This window comes from Cupressus sempervirens, chromosome 1 (genome assembly GCF_028749045.1).
Source record: "Cupressus sempervirens isolate cs-2001-9-10 chromosome 1, ASM2874904v1, whole genome shotgun sequence".
Classification (NCBI taxonomy): domain Eukaryota; kingdom Viridiplantae; phylum Streptophyta; class Pinopsida; order Cupressales; family Cupressaceae; genus Cupressus; species Cupressus sempervirens.
Window position 1 is genome coordinate 396529177 of NC_143118.1, and position 18331 is coordinate 396547507.

General features: G+C 32.3%; 1 protein-coding gene across 1 annotated transcript; it reads left to right on the forward strand.

Moving 5' to 3' along the window:
• The first annotated feature begins 17531 nt into the window (after nt 1-17531).
• LOC149577965 (membrane protein PM19L-like) lies at nt 17532-17894 on the forward strand. The gene has a single exon (XM_089798872.1). The coding sequence runs from the start codon at nt 17532-17534 to the stop codon at nt 17892-17894; it is 363 nt and encodes a 120-aa protein (XP_089654998.1).
• The last annotated feature ends 437 nt before the right edge of the window (nt 17895-18331 follow it).

The following is an 18331-nucleotide window of genomic DNA, read 5'->3' on the forward strand; positions in this document are numbered from 1 at the left end:
AAACCAAGCCAACAATTAAGGAGCTTGTAGTTGAAGTCGAGTTGTTCTAATATTGACCAAGTGAACAATTGAAGCCAAGAAAATATAGTGTCAACTACTCATCAGTAAAAACTAAGTATTAGAAAAGTCAAACCAAGAGTGAGAAAGTTAGTATTGACCAAGTTTTCTAGTGATGACCAAGGTCAAGGAACGCAATATTGGACAACTAACAATATTTGATAGTTTGTGAAGGAATTCAAATTCCTAGCCAACACAATTGAATTTTTGAATTGGTCAAAGTACATGAAGGATAAGTATTATTGAGCCATAGCATTTAATGCTTGGTAAACCATGTTTAAGCATTCCTAGACACAAATTCATAGAGAAGTTTTGAGAAGTATCTAGAAGGAGGAAATCAAATGATGGAAGGATTCAATAAATCAAACCTAACCCTATGATAAACGATGATGTTTAAGCAAAAAAATATCAAAGCTAACTTTTTAAGGAGGCATAAAGATAACAAAGAGATTTTGTACTAGTTATTGATTATGTTGATTGGCGAACTTGAGTAGAAGGTTGTGAAGAGATGAGAAGAGGTGAAATGTAATTTTTGTAAGGGCTTCCAAGAAAATTAGTGATGAGGATATTAATGGAGGCCATTTAGTGGATCAGAAGATGAGATACATTGTGATCTATATTTGCAAAGTGAGTTATATTAATTAGATCAACCTATTGTTACTTTCTAACCAGTATATTAGTTAAAATCCTTTAGTCAAGGTTGAGCTAACAATCATTTCCAAATCCTTTAATCAATGTGACATTCTAATGGGATGTTCTTAATCCCTCTAAATAGGCTACTCCTAATAAGGTTATTAAATCCATTAACAAGGTCACACCTAACATTGTGTATTGTAACCTTTAACAAGGTTGGCTCTTAACTGAGCTCACTTTTGAAAAGTGAAAAGTTGGTAGCATGTTACTGGTGGTTTTTCCCAAGTTGGGTTTCCATGTTAAATCTAGATTTCATACTTGTGTAAATTCTATTCAATGTGTTTTATTGTTTATTGCTTTACATTTTTCATGTAGGTTACTATTGGGACATTGAACTACAATTTTCTATTAATGTTAAGTTGATATAGAGATTGAGTGTACTAATGAATGAATTAGAGTTGTCAAAAGTAGTTAAAAGTTTATTTAGAACATTTGGACCTAAGGATAACTAATTCACCTCCCCTCCCCCTCAATTATTCTAAAATATTTATTATGGGACCTTGAAAGAGGCAATGTTTGTAAGCTTGTGTCATCAACTTCCACTAATGCAACAGCATCTCCCAGTAGAGTGACCACAATTTTGATGAAACCTTCCAAGAATTCCAAGCACTCTAGCATTAGGCTAATGAACTTCCACTCCACCCTACCATAATCATTTTCATGTCTAATGAGTAACATAGATGCTTGTTGAACTAAGGACTTAGCCTAGTCCATAGCCTCCAAGGATGTGATGAGATTCTTAAGGATATACTTTCCCTTCAGAAATCCTATCTATTTTTTGTTGATGAAATTACGGAGTACATATTTGAGTCTAAGAGCTAGGATTTTGGCCAAGATTTTATATGATACATCAAGGAGGTTATTGGGTTACCAATTCTTGACTAGAGTCTTATCATCATCCTTTGGTATTAGTTTGATAAGCCCAAAATTGACCTCAATCCCCAAGGACCCACACTCCACAACTTCTTGGTATAATAGAATAAGATCCCAACGAATCCAATCTAAGTGAGTTTTATATAATTCCATAGGGATATCATTTTGGCCCATGAGCCTTAACATTACTCATTTGAGAGACTACAAAGAAATATTTATTCTTTAGAAATGGGATGGACAAGCATAACCTTATTCTTTTTTGAAAGCCTTTCTAGAACCAAATTTATAATCTTGTTTCTTTCTCTTTCCATTTATGTAGGAGTATCCTCTATGGTAAATAGGTTTCTATAATAAGATGGTAAATTACAATTTTCTACCAATACAAAGAAATGTCATAAGCAATTCTTTTATTTGATCACAATCATAAAATCAACCTAAAGCAGGAAAATGGTAAATAATTAATAGTAAATGCATAAAGATCAAAGAAAGTAAAAGGTGAAGAAATATTTGTAAAATATTGTGTTCCACCATACATGTTCATTTATGTTTTAGGACTTATATGTATTAAAAGTAAATTTGATACATGTACATGTGCATTCATTTCAACATTTAAAAATAATTTTGATTCATGTGCATGTATTATACATGTTTAATTTCAAATTTATGATTTCTAGTTTCTTAAATATCATTTTAATAAATTTCAATTTTATTAAATGTCATATTTAATTTTTTTAATTTCAAGTTTACACATTATACGTGCATACTACATACATTGGTCTACATGGAAGATCAACAACCTTCTATCCCCCCTGAGCAGTAGCCTATCCCCCCTGAGCATCGACCTATTCCCCTAGATCAGTAGGTTATCCCACCTCATGAGCTCTATCATCACACTAACCAAGAGATTTAGAGACTTAATGAATCCCTGGCTAGTGGCACATGCTCTAGTGTATATAGTAGTAGATGCCAGAGCATCTTGCATTGCCTTACATTTATTCAAAATGATATTCATGGTGTTGCTCCATATCATGCATATACTATATAGGTTTTCCTTGACAGTAAGAGATGAGAGGTCTCTTTAGGTCTTTCACTATAGTAGGTATAGGGCTTAGTTCCCAAAGATGTCCTGAAGAGGAATGTTTCCCACATTATGTTCCATAAAAATTTGTAAAGGGGTATTATCCCCTTAAGTGTATAGATCCATATATGGTTGCACTAATATACCCATGCTTCCTTGTTTCTCATGGTCATTATCCAAATAATGACTAAATTCCACTTTATTTTGCATGACATCTTTATGCTAAGGTTTGCTTAGATAGGGTGGTAAACTACACTAATTTACCATCACATTTAGGATAGGGGCATGGTAGACTAGTTGATAGGGTATCGGGTCATCCACTATAGACACATAGGTTGATTATTGGAGAGAGGGAACCTATTATTTTCCCTATAATAAGTCCTTAGCTGATGAGACCATGCATAGCACCCAGTTTCAGGGGGTGATTCAGGGAGTTTAAGAGATTTCCATAGTTTTTAGATCTATTTCAAGTGTGAGGTTGGCTAGTATTTGATGTCTCATCAGTGTTCCAAATCATTGTCTAGTGCTTCATCTTTAGGAGACTTGTATAGTGCAGTAGGCATCCCTTCACTGACTAGCTTAGAGGGTTTCATTAGAGTGTTGGCATGATATACTATGACAAGTCTTGCTAAGGATCTATTATATTCATATAGATTCATATCAGAGCATCTTGGCATACTTATATCATATGTTTGACATCATTTCCATGGTAGAAATGGGATAAATCCTTAGCCAAATTCCTCTAATCGATCAAGTAGTGGTCATGGTGGTAGTACACATCATGATCCACCTACTGAGCACTCTTTTTCTATAGAGGGACATATACATACTAGTACAAATCCTTCAACTAGTGTAGGACATGGTCAAAGTTTAGATGTGGGCCTTAATGATGTTGACTTCAGCTTGTCAACCATAGGATGGATGGACTTGTTGACACATTATGATTCTACTTCTATGCCATCTCATCTAGTTAGTCCACTTGGCTCATCATTATTAGGATGTGTGCCAGTCACCAGTCATGCTAGCATAGATGTAGAGATGGATCTATATGAGGCCCAACAAAATTTGGATATATTGGTAGACAAGATCGATGCTAGGCAGTCTAAGTATTATCAGATGCCAACATCTACATAGGTAAGTCAATAGTTTTTTTGTTCATGTTAAAATTTCAATTGTTTGAAACTAATAATTTATGCATGTATACACATTGTACCTTTGTAATTATACATTTTTTAATTTTGTTTGTTGCACATGTATGTATGTATTATAGGGGAACATGCCTCTTTTTACTCCATCTTTGATGCTAGATTGTGTGCATTGTCAAGACTCATTTGATGATGTCAATTGTGGATAGGTGATTTTTAAATATTTTAAATTAGACACATGTATATATATGTACATATAAATTGCATCCTATTTGTAAATTTAAGAGATTTAATTTAATATGATTATGTACATTGATATCACTTTCTCTTTAATATATATAGGGGTCAGCACATCTTAGTGAGCATCCTAATAGTCATTCTTCAAAGCACATTCTGAGGAGACATCATGATGATAGTCCTGCACCTGACAATCTATAGTTTAAAAAAAAATTATTATAGATTATTTGATCTAGACTTTCATCCAGAGAGACATTCATAGATTCTAGATAGATACCTAGATGTATACAAGAACGCTATTTATATTTGATATTATCTTTTGAAATCTATATTATGATTGATACATATATTGTAGAATTGAGATTGATTTTTGACATGTGTGTTTATGTTCAGGTTCATATACATGTTTGATGATTGGTATACATATATACATTCTCTAGACATTTCTTTTACATGTTAGATTATGTTGGATAATGTTCTAGTTTATATTTGATGAAATTGATGCATATATATGTGGTTAATTTTGTTCTATGCAAGTGATATTTAGATATTATTAAATTCAACATTTGATCTAGAATTTATAATTTACGAGTACATGTGTATGATGTTGTTTGTTGCGAAACATGCATTTGATTTAATTCAATTTAAATATGCACATATTTGATAATGCCAATTTTTGTCCTTGAATTTGTACAAGTACTTTAGATAAATTTAGATACATAATATGTAATTTATGTCCTAATATGAACAAGTATTAGGTAATTAAATTTACATATATATTATAATTAGTTACATAATTCCTAATTTCTATAATTAGTTACAAACCAAAATTTAAACTTGACAAGTTAAATGAAAGACCATAATTAGTTACAAGTCCTAATTTCATCCCCTTAAGACAAGTGTTTGAATTTCTTACCCTCAAGGCACATGTCCTAATTGGTTGCATATAAGTTCCTAATTTCTATAATTAGTTATGAATCACAATTTAAACTTGACAAGTTAAATGAAAGGGTAAAAGTTCAATATAATTAGTCACAAGTTCTAATTTCATCCCCTTAAGACAAGTATTCTCTTTATAGACAATAGATCTTCACAAAACATGTGCTTTCATTGAAACTAGATTTTCTAAAAGCCAAAACTTGAATCCAAGGAACCTCTACATCATATACCTTAGAACATTGAAACTTTATAGAAATATGGTTAGGGAAAAACCATAAACATTTGGGGAAACTCTTTATGAGGTCAACTTTAAAAGTTTGAAAATGGTGTACCAAAAGTATGCCTACAGTTAGATTAGTTATATGAGCTTTGATCATGATTTGATCAAAAATAGTAAAAGTTATACATTCTTGCAAAATTGCTAAAAAATTGTCTAGCAACTTTTAGCAAAAAGTTGCATATTTTTAATTTTCACTCCCCAACGACCAAATTTGGTTTGAATTTTTTTAAAGATTGTTGGGGATGCCTACATAAGCCCTTTAAGGTAGGTGGTAGGACACATTGTGTACTTTTTCCTTTGAATCAATAAAATAGCCCAAATTTTCTTATAAAATCAATGTTGTAGTAGATTATACAGATGTGTACGAACATACTAGAAAGATTGGTTTGCATTTTTGAATTGGTTGATGATTCACCTTTCTGATGCATTTGGTTTGAAGTCTAGATTCATCATCTAACTCAAGATATTAAAGTTTTGGTAGAAGTTGTCACAATTAGTTGTTAGACCTAAGGTTTCAAGCAAAATAAGCCATATCTTGGGATTTCACCATGGGAATTTAATGGCCTCTAGTGAAATCCAAGTGTTGACCATGTACATTAAGATGGTTTTGGTTTCAAATTTTAATATGCAAGTGGCAAGGAGAAATTTGATGCCCTAGGCATGCAAGTCCCATGTACATGCTCTTAGTGTTGGACAAGAACTCCCTTAACTCATTCCAGGGGAATCATCAAGACTTGAAATCAGATTTTTGACATGTATTTCTATGCTCCCTCATGATCCAATTGTTAGATTGGAGTTTTGGCATTGGAAAAGTGTACTTTCTTTGTATTTAGAGGCCTAAAAGGGCTAATTTCCTAGAGGAGAAACTAGAGTTACGTGGAGATTGCTAAAGTTAAGTCTAATTTTCATAATTAAGGTCCACAAGCCTAAAGTGTGAATTTGTGAAGAAACTATTGGTTAAATGTTGCACAATATGTTTTAAACCATCAATCCACTTTGTAATGGACCTAAAATGACCAAAAGTTCATCCTTGACTCACCCCTAATCCAGTTGAATATTTTTGGGGTCTTGTGTCAAAAGTTGTCATTGTGCTTTTAAGGCAATTTTTGATTGATTGTCTTATGGTAAGGGGTTTTCCTTGTGATTGGGACTTCCTTGTTTGGGGTTAGGTTGTGATAAGATTAACCTTCAATTTTGAACACTTGTGATTGGTGTTTGAGCATATTGGTAGGAGTAAAGACATTATTGTTGGACATTCCTTTAGTAAAGAGGATCTTAAGGGATAGTTTGTCATTAAGCATTAAGACTCTCTCTCTCTCTCTCTCTCTCTCTCTCTCTCTCTCTCTCTCTCTCTCTCTCTCTCTCTCTCTCTCTCCCTCTCTCTCCTAGGATATTTAGATTTGTAAATTTTTAACTTTGACATAATGCTCATATACCTTTTCTTCCTCATTTAGAATTTCAATTAGAGTGGAATCTTGTTATCTTTTCTCATACCTTGATATTTTTTATGACCCTTTTTATAATAACCTAGTAGTTTTAGAGTAAATTTATGGACCCTTTTATGCTCAACCATCTAGAAAACAAATCATTATTTTAATTAGATTTACATAATTTTCAAAATTTAAATCTAAAATTTGTAGTCCCTAGAAGAAATGTCATAGGCATTTAAAGACTCTTCCTAGGATCTAAATAATTGTATTGAAGGAATACATAAAACTTAGTAGATAGTAAAAGACATCTTACATTAACGAAAAGATAGATTAAATGCTAATATGGTATCATAATTAAAGTTGATATAATTTAGATAGGAGTAGAAATGTTCTCTGTAGGTACCATAAGAAGTGGTATAGGCATGGTAAGAAGTTTAATATCTGCTAAAAGTTTCCATTTAGGTGCTAAAAGACCAAGTTTAGGTGTTGTAAGATTGTGCAAATGTGCTTTTCTAATAGAAAAAGGTTAAATATGCAACAAAAACACTCCAAAACTCGTAAATAAACATCAATCTGTATAATATTGAGGCCTTATCCCCATGGTGGGTGTCATTTTGTGTATGTAAACACCTTCATAGGATTAGTTAAATATGTCAACTCAAAATATGAAATATCTAAGCTAATAGCATAATGAATTAAATAAATTGATAAACATCACAGGGTTCTCTAATTAGAAGGACTATAAGAATTCTCTCATCTTTGTAGAAGTATTCCTAAAGTGACAACCTCTAAAATGAGAGTGTGAATTACGCTATAAACAGGATAATTGATCTACTTATTCTATATGCAAGCTATAAAATAATATGAAATTATAAGCTAATTATCACAATGAATTAAACAAATTGATAAACACCCTATGGATCTCTAATTCAAAGGATGATTAGAATGCTCTAATATTTTTGCAAGCACTCCTAAAGTGACAACCTCTATAATTAGAGTTCAAACTAAGCTACGGACATGATCAATTGATCTGATTATGGTATATGAAAGCTAAATGGTATCAACATAATTTGATGGCATGAATTCAAATGGCTATAAAATGGATGTAAATAAGCTTGTGGATGATTTTTTCTTATAATTCTTTCTATTTATAGATTCTCTAAAGGATAGGGGATGGAGTAAGGGTAACCATGGTTTGATGAGGGTCAAGTTAATGGTTTCAAATGTTGGGACAACAATACAAAATGAGAGGTTCAAATTTAAATCCAAGATGAATGTTGGAGAATGAATTTATACTTGATACATATGAGCTACATTCTCTTTTCCCATTGATTGATTTGATTTTTTTCTTTTTTGGTTGGTGAGGGAAAATGAGAATTATTTAGTTCCCATAATTAATTAAATTACCCATGAGTAAGAATTAAATGGGTTGGATTTATTTATTTAGATAGACTATATAATTAATTAACTAAAATCAATTACTTAGAAAATTAAGTATTTAGCGATTAATCGAAAATGAATTGTATTTAATTAATCAAATGTTCTAATATACACTTCATTATCTTTGATGTGATTTGACCACTTTGATTTTGATTTACCAATTTTGAGTGGCTTATATATTTTTTGTTAATCAACTTTTTCAATTTAGAGTTTTGGTTTTTTAAATTAGATTAGATGTTGATTTGACTAGTTTTAAATTTTGTTGTTTTTGGTTTTTCTAGACAGGTTGTCTTTTTCTCTTTTGTCTAAGGATGAGGCTTCTATTTTTTTATGGATGCGATATCATATAAATACTAACACATTTAAGGCAAGATGGTTGACAAAGACATTGTGTGTTTGTCAAAAATATGTTTGTGTTTTTGGTAGTTTACAAGATACCTCCATCAGTGCAATAAAAAGAACCCAAGTGTTTGACATGTTTTGTTCATTCAACCTTGTACCATCTTAAATTGAGTGCACTTTAGTTTATGACCTTTTACCACCAATTTAGTGTGTTTGGATTTCACAATTGCTCTCTCTCTCTCTCTCTCTCTCTCTCTCTCTCTCTCTCTCTCTCTCTCTCTCTCTCTCTCTCTCTCTCTCTCTCTCTCACACACACACACACACACACACACACACACACACACACACACACATTTTAGATTTAGATTTAAATTAGGATCTAACTCAATTGAGGGCTTGGTGTTTCCTTGACTTTGATTAAAAAACATATTATGCTTTCATCTACTTTTTCAAGGCAGTGACTATTTGGCCGAATATTTGCACCAACCTCATAACTAGTGCTCTACCTATAGCTATCAAATCAAGACAACAAATGCACATGTAGTGATCGTATCTGTCTATCATTAATTTGCTAAAAAAAGTCATGCTTGATAGAAGGACGGTTAAAAACTTTACTTTATTTCAATTTATTTTTTAACTTTACTTTACTTATATACTTAGTTTTCTTATTGTAGTCTTATAATCTATGTTGGCCAATATTTTATTTAAATATGAATATCAAGATGGTAAATTGTTACGCTATTTAATAAATTCTATTAAATATTTAATCTAAATTTAAAAGAAATAGAGTTTTACATGCATATATTTTATCTAGTTTATATTATAATTCTAAAAAAATAAGAAAATAAAAGATAGAATATTTATAAGGGAAAATTATATAATTAAAATTAAAATTAAATAATATTTAGGCATGTAAAAACATTTATTCTTATAAACCTTAATTTATATGTAAAATATATGTATATATTATTGCAATTCAAATTAAATATATTGGAAAGATTGTTGTTGAGAGAGGATGCTCTTTAGGCTATAAGAGGATAATCTATGAGTCTGATTCTCAGAACAATTAGAGTTTGGAGATGTTAGTTGGCAATTAGCCTCTTTAGTCAAACAAACTCTAAGTCTATGTAGTTCCTTGGACTTTGTCTCCTTTTGTCATATCCCTAGAGAATGGAATAGAGTGGTTGATTGTTTGGTGAAGTGGGCTTTAGAGAACGTAGATGGTTGGGATATTAGTGAAAGGGATGTGTTACCTTCTGAGTATCACGGGACTGTTGAGCAGTTGTTATTGGAAGATAGGAATATGTGGTGTTATTGTGGGCCTTTGGCCTTTGTTCTGTATTTTGGATTTGATTGAATAAATTTTCACACCTTCTTTCAAAAAAAATTAAAAAATTTGGAATAACATATATTTTAGTAATCTTAATATAAATTTTAATAGTATCATATTATTGTCCAATTTATTAACTTTCATAATAAATGTATTAATTCATTAAATTTAATATTTAATTTTATTAAATTAACAAAACAAATATTGTAATAAGTTTCAATTTAGAATATAATAATATAAATAAATAAATACATTTAATTTCATTTAGTTTAATAAATTACACTTATTCAAACTTGTTTATACTTTAATTTTTAGATAATTTGAAGCATATATGAAAAAATAAGGTTTTTTAAAAACTTTTTAAAATATATATATAGTTTAACTCGTGAATGTATGTAATTAAAATTTTGTAAAAAAATGATTTTATTGGTAAATTTATTTCAACAAATTTATTATTTATCTATTATACTAATATTACCATTATCTACAATTTCAAGTTTGAAACATTTAATATTTAGTGTTATAAAGAGTTAATAATGCGTATGGTTTTAGATTTTTAATAGTATTGATTTAATGTTTCAGATTAATTTTATTTATTACATTTATTTATTTGGTCTTCCATTAAATATTTAGCATGAGCCTACTCATCCCTTTTCAGTGTCAGAGTGTCACAACCTACCTTCCATCAAACTAAATAAAATAGTGAACTTAATTACACATAGATTTTATTCTTTAAAAAAAACTCTTATTGTTTTTAAAAGTAAAGTTTGTATTAGTGGTTGATTTTTTTTTGTTAAAAAGAAATGTAGTTAATTACAAACCTATTAATTCGCACCACTAATAGAAATTGGGAAATCAGTTAATAAATTAGTTATGATTGGGAAGTTTGCCGAGGAGAAATGGTCGCAGGCTACAGAAATTACATTAAGCGTTCTTCACAACTTGGATATATACTACTGAGAATGCACTATAACTTGTCATCACTTGCAACATCACTTGAGATAAACTTCAAATATAGTCTAGAAGCCTCTTATTCTCTACATTGCAACATTTTGAATATTTCTACTAGTTTTATATTACTTTGGCCACAATATTCTTGAATCCAAGCAGTAGTTTATTGTGGGTATTGAGAAAGGTGTGTGTATATACAATTTAAGAAGAGAGTATCATGGCTCGAACTGTAGGCAGGACTTTGAGAGGACCTTTTTTGATCTTGAACTTTATAATGTATGTCATAGTTCTTGGCCTTGCTAGGTGGGCACTCAGCAAGTTCATCAATATGGAAGCTCATCCTTATTTAGCGGGTAATACCGCAACTATGTACTTTATAATATTTTCTCTAATTTTTGGAACTGTGGGAGTTGCTTCAACGTTCTCTGGTTCGTATCACTTGAGGGTATGGAGAACTGATAGCTTGGCAACCATAGCTTCCTTTGCACTCATTGTTTGGGTTTTCACGGCTTTGGCTTTTGGAATGATCCTAAGGAAGAGGCTAGAGTCGAAATGGCAATTGGAGACTGTCTTAGACCTCAGTGCAATCTGTCAAGCGCCGCTCTTCAATGGGCCTCTTCTCAAAAGCTCTCACTAATTTATTGAGGGTACTTTAAATGCATTCATGGCAATGGGAAGACCTACTTGGAAGGAGGCTAAAGCAACAATCCAGAAGCTTTATCAGAAGAAAGATTGAAGTTAAGTTTGGAAGTTTTGGATTTAAGGGCGTGGAGGAAGAAAAAATCCAAGGAGGCAACACAGGAAAATAAAACTTAGCCATCGCATTCCAAGTTCTTTCTTTCTAAGCGTTACATGAATTAATGAGTAAATTGTTGCTTTAAGACATTGTAAATCTGTGGAAGTGAATTCGAGAAATGTCTTCTTTGTATCTCTTGATATTGTTGGTTGTAAATAGGGTAAACCCTTGCATTTTATTTGAATGTTTATAGCAAATGCAACTGAGATTGACTACAATTTAGAGGATTGGTGGGTTGTTACATGCTAGAATAAGATAGCATACCAAAATCCTATACATTTGAAACAAGCATGAGACAAGTACCAAGTTGGATTGATGTCTCCCATGCGTGTCATCATATTCTGTCTATATAGCCAACCTATGTAATTAATGAGTTGTATCAACTAAGTGTTGTTTTCATTTTCTTAAGCATCATGAGGCTTCAGGTAATTTCATGGTTACAGACACTATAGAGTACTCTCTTCAAACCAGGATTACAACCAAAATGCAGCACGCTTACTACTATGCAATAGTTAGAAGGATGTTTAACATTTTGGATTTTGGGTTGTAGGGTTGTTGCCCAGCTTGATTGGCACAAGGGCCAAGTATCGAGAATGCTTCTTGGTTCTTGTACGACAAATAGCCAAAATGTCTAATTCAGAAGTCTTACTGACAGAATTAAATTTACAACATGATACCAAGGCATTTTTGTCATTTATTTTTATTTTTATTTTTTAAGGCTCCTGAAATCTTTCTATAATTTAGATAGTTACATTTCTCAGGTAAAATTGCATTTGTCACTTGGCCTTATGAAATGGTGAGGTTAGGAATTTTTTTTTAGCAGTTACAGATTTTATGATGATTTCAGTTCTACCTTTTGACATTTAGTATGCCATTAATTTTTTTGTTAGGGTTGACAGCCTCTAGTATGTTGACATGATTTTTGTGTTTTATAAATTTCAAATCTTTCTTATATATTTAATATAAAGTAAATCATGCTTTTATGATGATTTTACATGGCTTGTTGAGGATGTCATATTACGGATTGCTTACGACTCTTATTCTTCATGTATCTTTACACATAAATGGTTATTATGAAGTGAGTTGGAAATAAGGATAAGTTCTTTTAATTATGATAAGATGGAAGCTGACCTAATTATGTGGTTAATGTAGATACGACTATTTGTTACTACACAATTCCATTACTCTTCTAAGTTTTACTTGTTTAGACTACCTTGTTGTCGGGCTGGGTATCTTTCATGTCAGGAAAGATTTTGGGGAAGCTTAACAACTTTGTGGTAGGGTGGAAAAGCACTCCTACAATATTGTCACCTTGTGTTCTTAGACAGGTTCTGGAGCTCTTTTCAACTTGGTCGCCATGGTTATACCACCTGGTATCTGGTATCTGGTATTAGTAATCTGGTAACGAATTTACAGTTTCTTTTAAATTTGAGCATATATGTAAAGTAAATGATAGTTAATCGACTAATGTTGACTGGTCAATATTCAAATGACTTTGACTCTTGTTGATTTTCCACATATTAAGGAGATTGCTGATGTGGCATTTGTTTTGTAGGGGCAGTTATTACATATGGTATCAGAGCTCTTGGTTCCACACTTGGGCCTTGAGTTCACTATGCTAGACATAGAACTGTAAGTCAACTTGTCTACTTTATATAGTATGAGTTGATGATATGGGTTACATATTGTGTCTCTTAGCTATGATTACATTAGACATAGAAGGATTTGATGTTCCTTATGCATGTCATGATTATGAGTTTAAAATTGCATTACTTAAAAGATTGTTAAAAATGGAAGGTTTATGGAATGACTAGTAAATTACATACCTCATATGTTTATGATTATATTTACTTTAAACCATGTGATGATATAATGAGCGTATTGGAATTAAACTATTGAGATAGTCAAAGGATGGTTGACTTTTGCACTAGGCTATGAGAGCCTACCAAACGAAGATTCAGCTTGTGATAGCAATGCAAAATATCTTTTTATTATGTAAATGACATGTGATGCACATGTGGTGCCAGAATTTATTTTTATTTTATGCCAGATTCATGAGGTTCATTGAGTAACCTAATATGACAAGTAGGAAGAAGATGGATATCATTTGCAAAAGTATTACATGTTTCATTATGCATTTAGAAATATGTGACTATCAAGATAAATTTCATGTGATGCATGAGAAGTTTGGTTATGTTCTTGGTGATCCTTGGACACAAAGTGTCATTAAACATCTACTCCCTCTTGGTGACTAGTGAGAGTCATTGTGCTTTAAGTCAATTGGGTTTCATTTTATTATGTTCGGTTTCATGAACTTGGATGTGATGAAGGACTAGCTTGAGATTTTATGTTCTTTGTGACCACCAAGCCACCAATTTCTTATGTGAGCTATTTACTTGACTCTTGTTCACTTTTATTTTGGTTTGTATCTCCTTTTTGGACTTTTACTTAAGAATTATGAATCTTGTTTTTAAGATTTCTTTGATCTTGAGGTGGCTAGGGTGTGCACGCATATTTTTGGTGTTGCTAGTCCTGTGATTTGGAAGTGATTTCATCTTTGATGTTCATTGTGGAGCATTGATAGGATGTACAAGGGAGTAGATTGTGAAGAACATGCCATTCTTCCTTTTGCATTTATCTTATGCTATTTTTAAATTTTTTTTGGAAAGCTTACCTTCCACTATGGGTGCCGAATGTGGACAAACAAGGAAGGTTAGATGTTATGTACTTTCCTTCATGGAAGGGTGTAATGTAGCAATTATGGGATAGATAGGTGGATATCTTCATGTTTAGTTTCCCTATCTGCCAGTTCTGTAGAATGGATACTTGTCTGTTCTTGTTTCTTCTATAGGTAATTCTGGATTTTGAAAGTGCTTGGCCAAGCCATTTTGTTATCCAAATATTGCATATGTGTACATGGTTATGCTTATTTGGTTTTACTACTACATTCTATGTTTAGACTACTAGGCACATGGTTGCAACGTAGAAATGTTACACGGTTTATTTTATTTTCCAGCTACATTACTAGGCACATGGTTGCAATGTAGAAATGTTTCACGGTCGCACCAGATCCATCCGATCCATCTTGTTCTAAGAAGCTAGGCTTCTCGTGTTAGGGTTGGGGAATTCTTCGTCTTAGGAAGAATTTTGAGGAAAGTGTCACTCTGTGGTTGGTGAGGTTAAAGTTCCTGGGCCACACTTCTGTCTCAAGAAGTAGGTGGGAGACATCCTACAGCTTTGGAGACTGAATTCACTGAAGAACATAATGAAAATGTCATCTCAGTTTGATTGTTTTACTCGTCATTTGAGATGTACTTAATTATGTTGTTATGTGATGATTTAATGGCATAAAGGCCATACATCACAACACGTGCTTATATGTTGGTTAAGCACACTATGGTGACAAAATGGGCATTAGGGCCTAAGGTCACTCAATTGATAAAAATTGGATTACTAATCCTTGCAGGTGATTGGTAAGCACTTGTATGATGAGCTTATTGTTCCATATCCGACATGTAGGTTGACATTTTCTATGATGTCCATTGAGGTATGATGCTTTAAATTATACTTTTTATATTTAATAAATCATGCATTTGATGGATGGATTCCTTGGATAATGTCATGTGTTACATTTGTAAATGGATAATTATTGTTAATCCTTGATTATGGCAGCAAAACAAATGTTAACTAATCAAGCTATAGTTTTCTTATTTATGTGATTCTTGCAAATAAAAATGTGGCAAATACTTAACATGACATGGTTTTACATACGATAGAATAAAGTTGAACATGTAGGTCAACTTCTTCTGATATTTTCATATATGACATAGTCATGTGATGATTTGTTGTGTTTGACAATTTGGTCGATAATTGGTTATGAAACATAACTTTATTTGCACCTATCATTTCGACATGCATGTTGGAACGTAGAATGAAGTTGCAAACTTAATTGGAAGATATTGTATCTACTTGTTGACTCAACTAATTGTAGACGACTTTTGACTAACCTGATTTGACTTTTGGCCCATGTGACAAGTCTATAAAAATATGGTCTTCCTATGAGGATGCAAACGGGTATGTATAGATCCCTCTTTTATCTATTTTGATAATATTTTTGCATTGGTGTTATGTATATGTGATGATCCACCATGCATGTGACTTTTACTTTATAGAAAGTTGTTAACACCTTTTATTGAGTCAATTTGGTCAATGAATAAAGATCAATGATGTAGTCATCTTGAGTTATCTGTTTGACTCCTAGTCGATATGGTGTTCAACATAGACTTAGACCCTTTGGTTGACTTTGTGTTTGGGATTTGGTTGAATTATCTATTGGTATAAAACTTGGGTTAATGTTACTTGACACATTTAATTGTGTGACTTTCTATCCTTGATCTATCTATGATAATGGTTAAATACATGTTGTTAATTTGGAGCTATATGCGAATTAAGATGCATAATGATGATTAAATGTTAATGATTACATTACTGAAATTTTTATGTGCATGTCATTATTTCTCCTAATGATCTAACGAGGATGACTTAGATGTAATGAGATTGCATTACTTGATTACATTTCATGGACACTAGTCTATTTATGTGGACAATTACTCACTTAGTGAGCACATGTTAAATGGTATGTATGGTACATATGGCTTGTGAGTATAAGATGAGTTAAGAAGTCATAAAGTTGAATAAAAATTTTGACTACTAATATTTGAGTTGATCTCCTTGAGATACTAATTAGTATGGTAGAATGTGGATAAGAAGTACCTACTAGCGAGGAAAAATCCACAAGTGATGCTAGGGTATGGTAAGTGCACAGGCATATGTGTGATATCATGTGATTTTAAGTCAATATGTTACAAATTTTGAGACTTCTTGAGATAAGGAATTATATGATTTTAAATTTCATTGAAAAATCAATTTGATTTATAATATATGATGGACTGACATTGGGTATTGTTCCTGTAATGAAACAGAGGGTATGACACATTATCAGAAAGGGGGAATATTGTCAGAGAGAGGTAGCCTAACCTTGTAAAATTATAGGATGGTAATGGAATTCACACACCCACATAGGAAAGTTCTTCAAATGATTAAATAACTCATATACTTATTTAAGTATGTGTGTTTTTCCATGAACTGTGCTACTTCAATTATGTGTTATGGAAGGTTGTATGTTAGTGTATCTAAACACAATTTTGTTTAAGTAGAGGGTACACAATCTTGTTCATTCTTATAGTACTTTAATTAAAATATATGCATACTTTTAAGCCTTGAAAACAATGGAAGTTAACACATGAAAACTTGTTCTCTTTGGTTATGGATGCAATATTCATCAAGCATCGAGGACGATGCATCTCCTAAGGTCGAAGGGATGTCACAACCTACCTTCCATCAAAACAAATAAAATGGTGAACTTAATTACATGTAGATTTTATTCTTAAAAAATAAAAATCTTATTGTTTTTAAAAGTAAAGTTTGCATTAGTGGTTGATTTTTTTTTTTGTTAAAAAGAAATGTAGTTAATTACAAACCTATTAATTCACACCACTAATAGAAATTGGGAAATCAGTTAATAAATTAGTTATGATTGGGAAGTTTGCTGAGGAGAAATGGCCGCAGGCTACAGAAATTACGTTAAGCGTTCTTCACAAGTTGGATATATACTGCTAAGAATGCACTATAACTTGTCATCACTTGTAACATCAAGATAAACTTCAAATATAATCTAGAAGCCTCTTATTCTCTGCATTGCAGCATTTTGAATATTTCTACTGGTTTTATATTACTTTGGCTGCCATATTCTTGAATCCAAGTAGCAGTTTATTGTGGGTATTGAGAAAGGTGCGTGTATATACAATTTAAGAAGAGAGTATCATGGCTTGAACTGTAGGCAAGACTTTGGGAGGACCTTTGTTGATCTTGAACTTTATAATGTATGTCATAGTTCTTGGCCTTGCTGGGTGGGCACTCAGCAAGTTCATCAATATGGAAGCTCATCCTTATTTAGCAGGTAATACCACAACTATGTACTTTATAATATTTTCTCTGATTGCTGGAACCATGGGAGTTGCTTTAACGTTCTCTGGTTCGTATCACTTGAGGGCATGGAGAACTGATAGCTTGGCAGCCGTAGCTTCCTCTGCACTCATTGCTTGGGTTTTGACGGCTTTGGCTTTTGGAATGGTCCTAAGGAAGAGGCTAGAGTCGGAATGGCAATTGGAGACTGTCTTAGACCTCAGTACAATCTGTCAAGTGCGGCTCTTCAATGGGCCTCTTCTCAAAAGCTCTCACTAATTTCTTGAGGGTACTTTGAATGCATTCATGGCAATGGGAAGACCTGCTTGGAAGGAGGCTAAAGCAACAATCCAGAAGCTTTATCAGAAGAAAGATTGAAGTTAAGTTTGGAAGTTTTGGATTTAAGGGTGTGGAGGAAGAACAAATCCAAGGAGGCAACATAGGAAAAGGAAAATAAGCCATCACATTCCAGGTTCTTTCTTTCTAAGCGTTACATAAATTAATGAGTAAATTGTTGCTTTAAGACATTGTAAATCTGTGGAAGTGAATTCGGGAAATGTCTTCTTTGTATCTCTTGATATTGTTGGTTGTAAATAGGGTAAACCCTTGCATTTTATTTGAATGTTTATAGAAAATGCAATTGAGATTGACTACGATTTAGAGGATTGGTGGGTCGTTACATGCTAGAATAAGATAGCATACCAAAACCCTATACA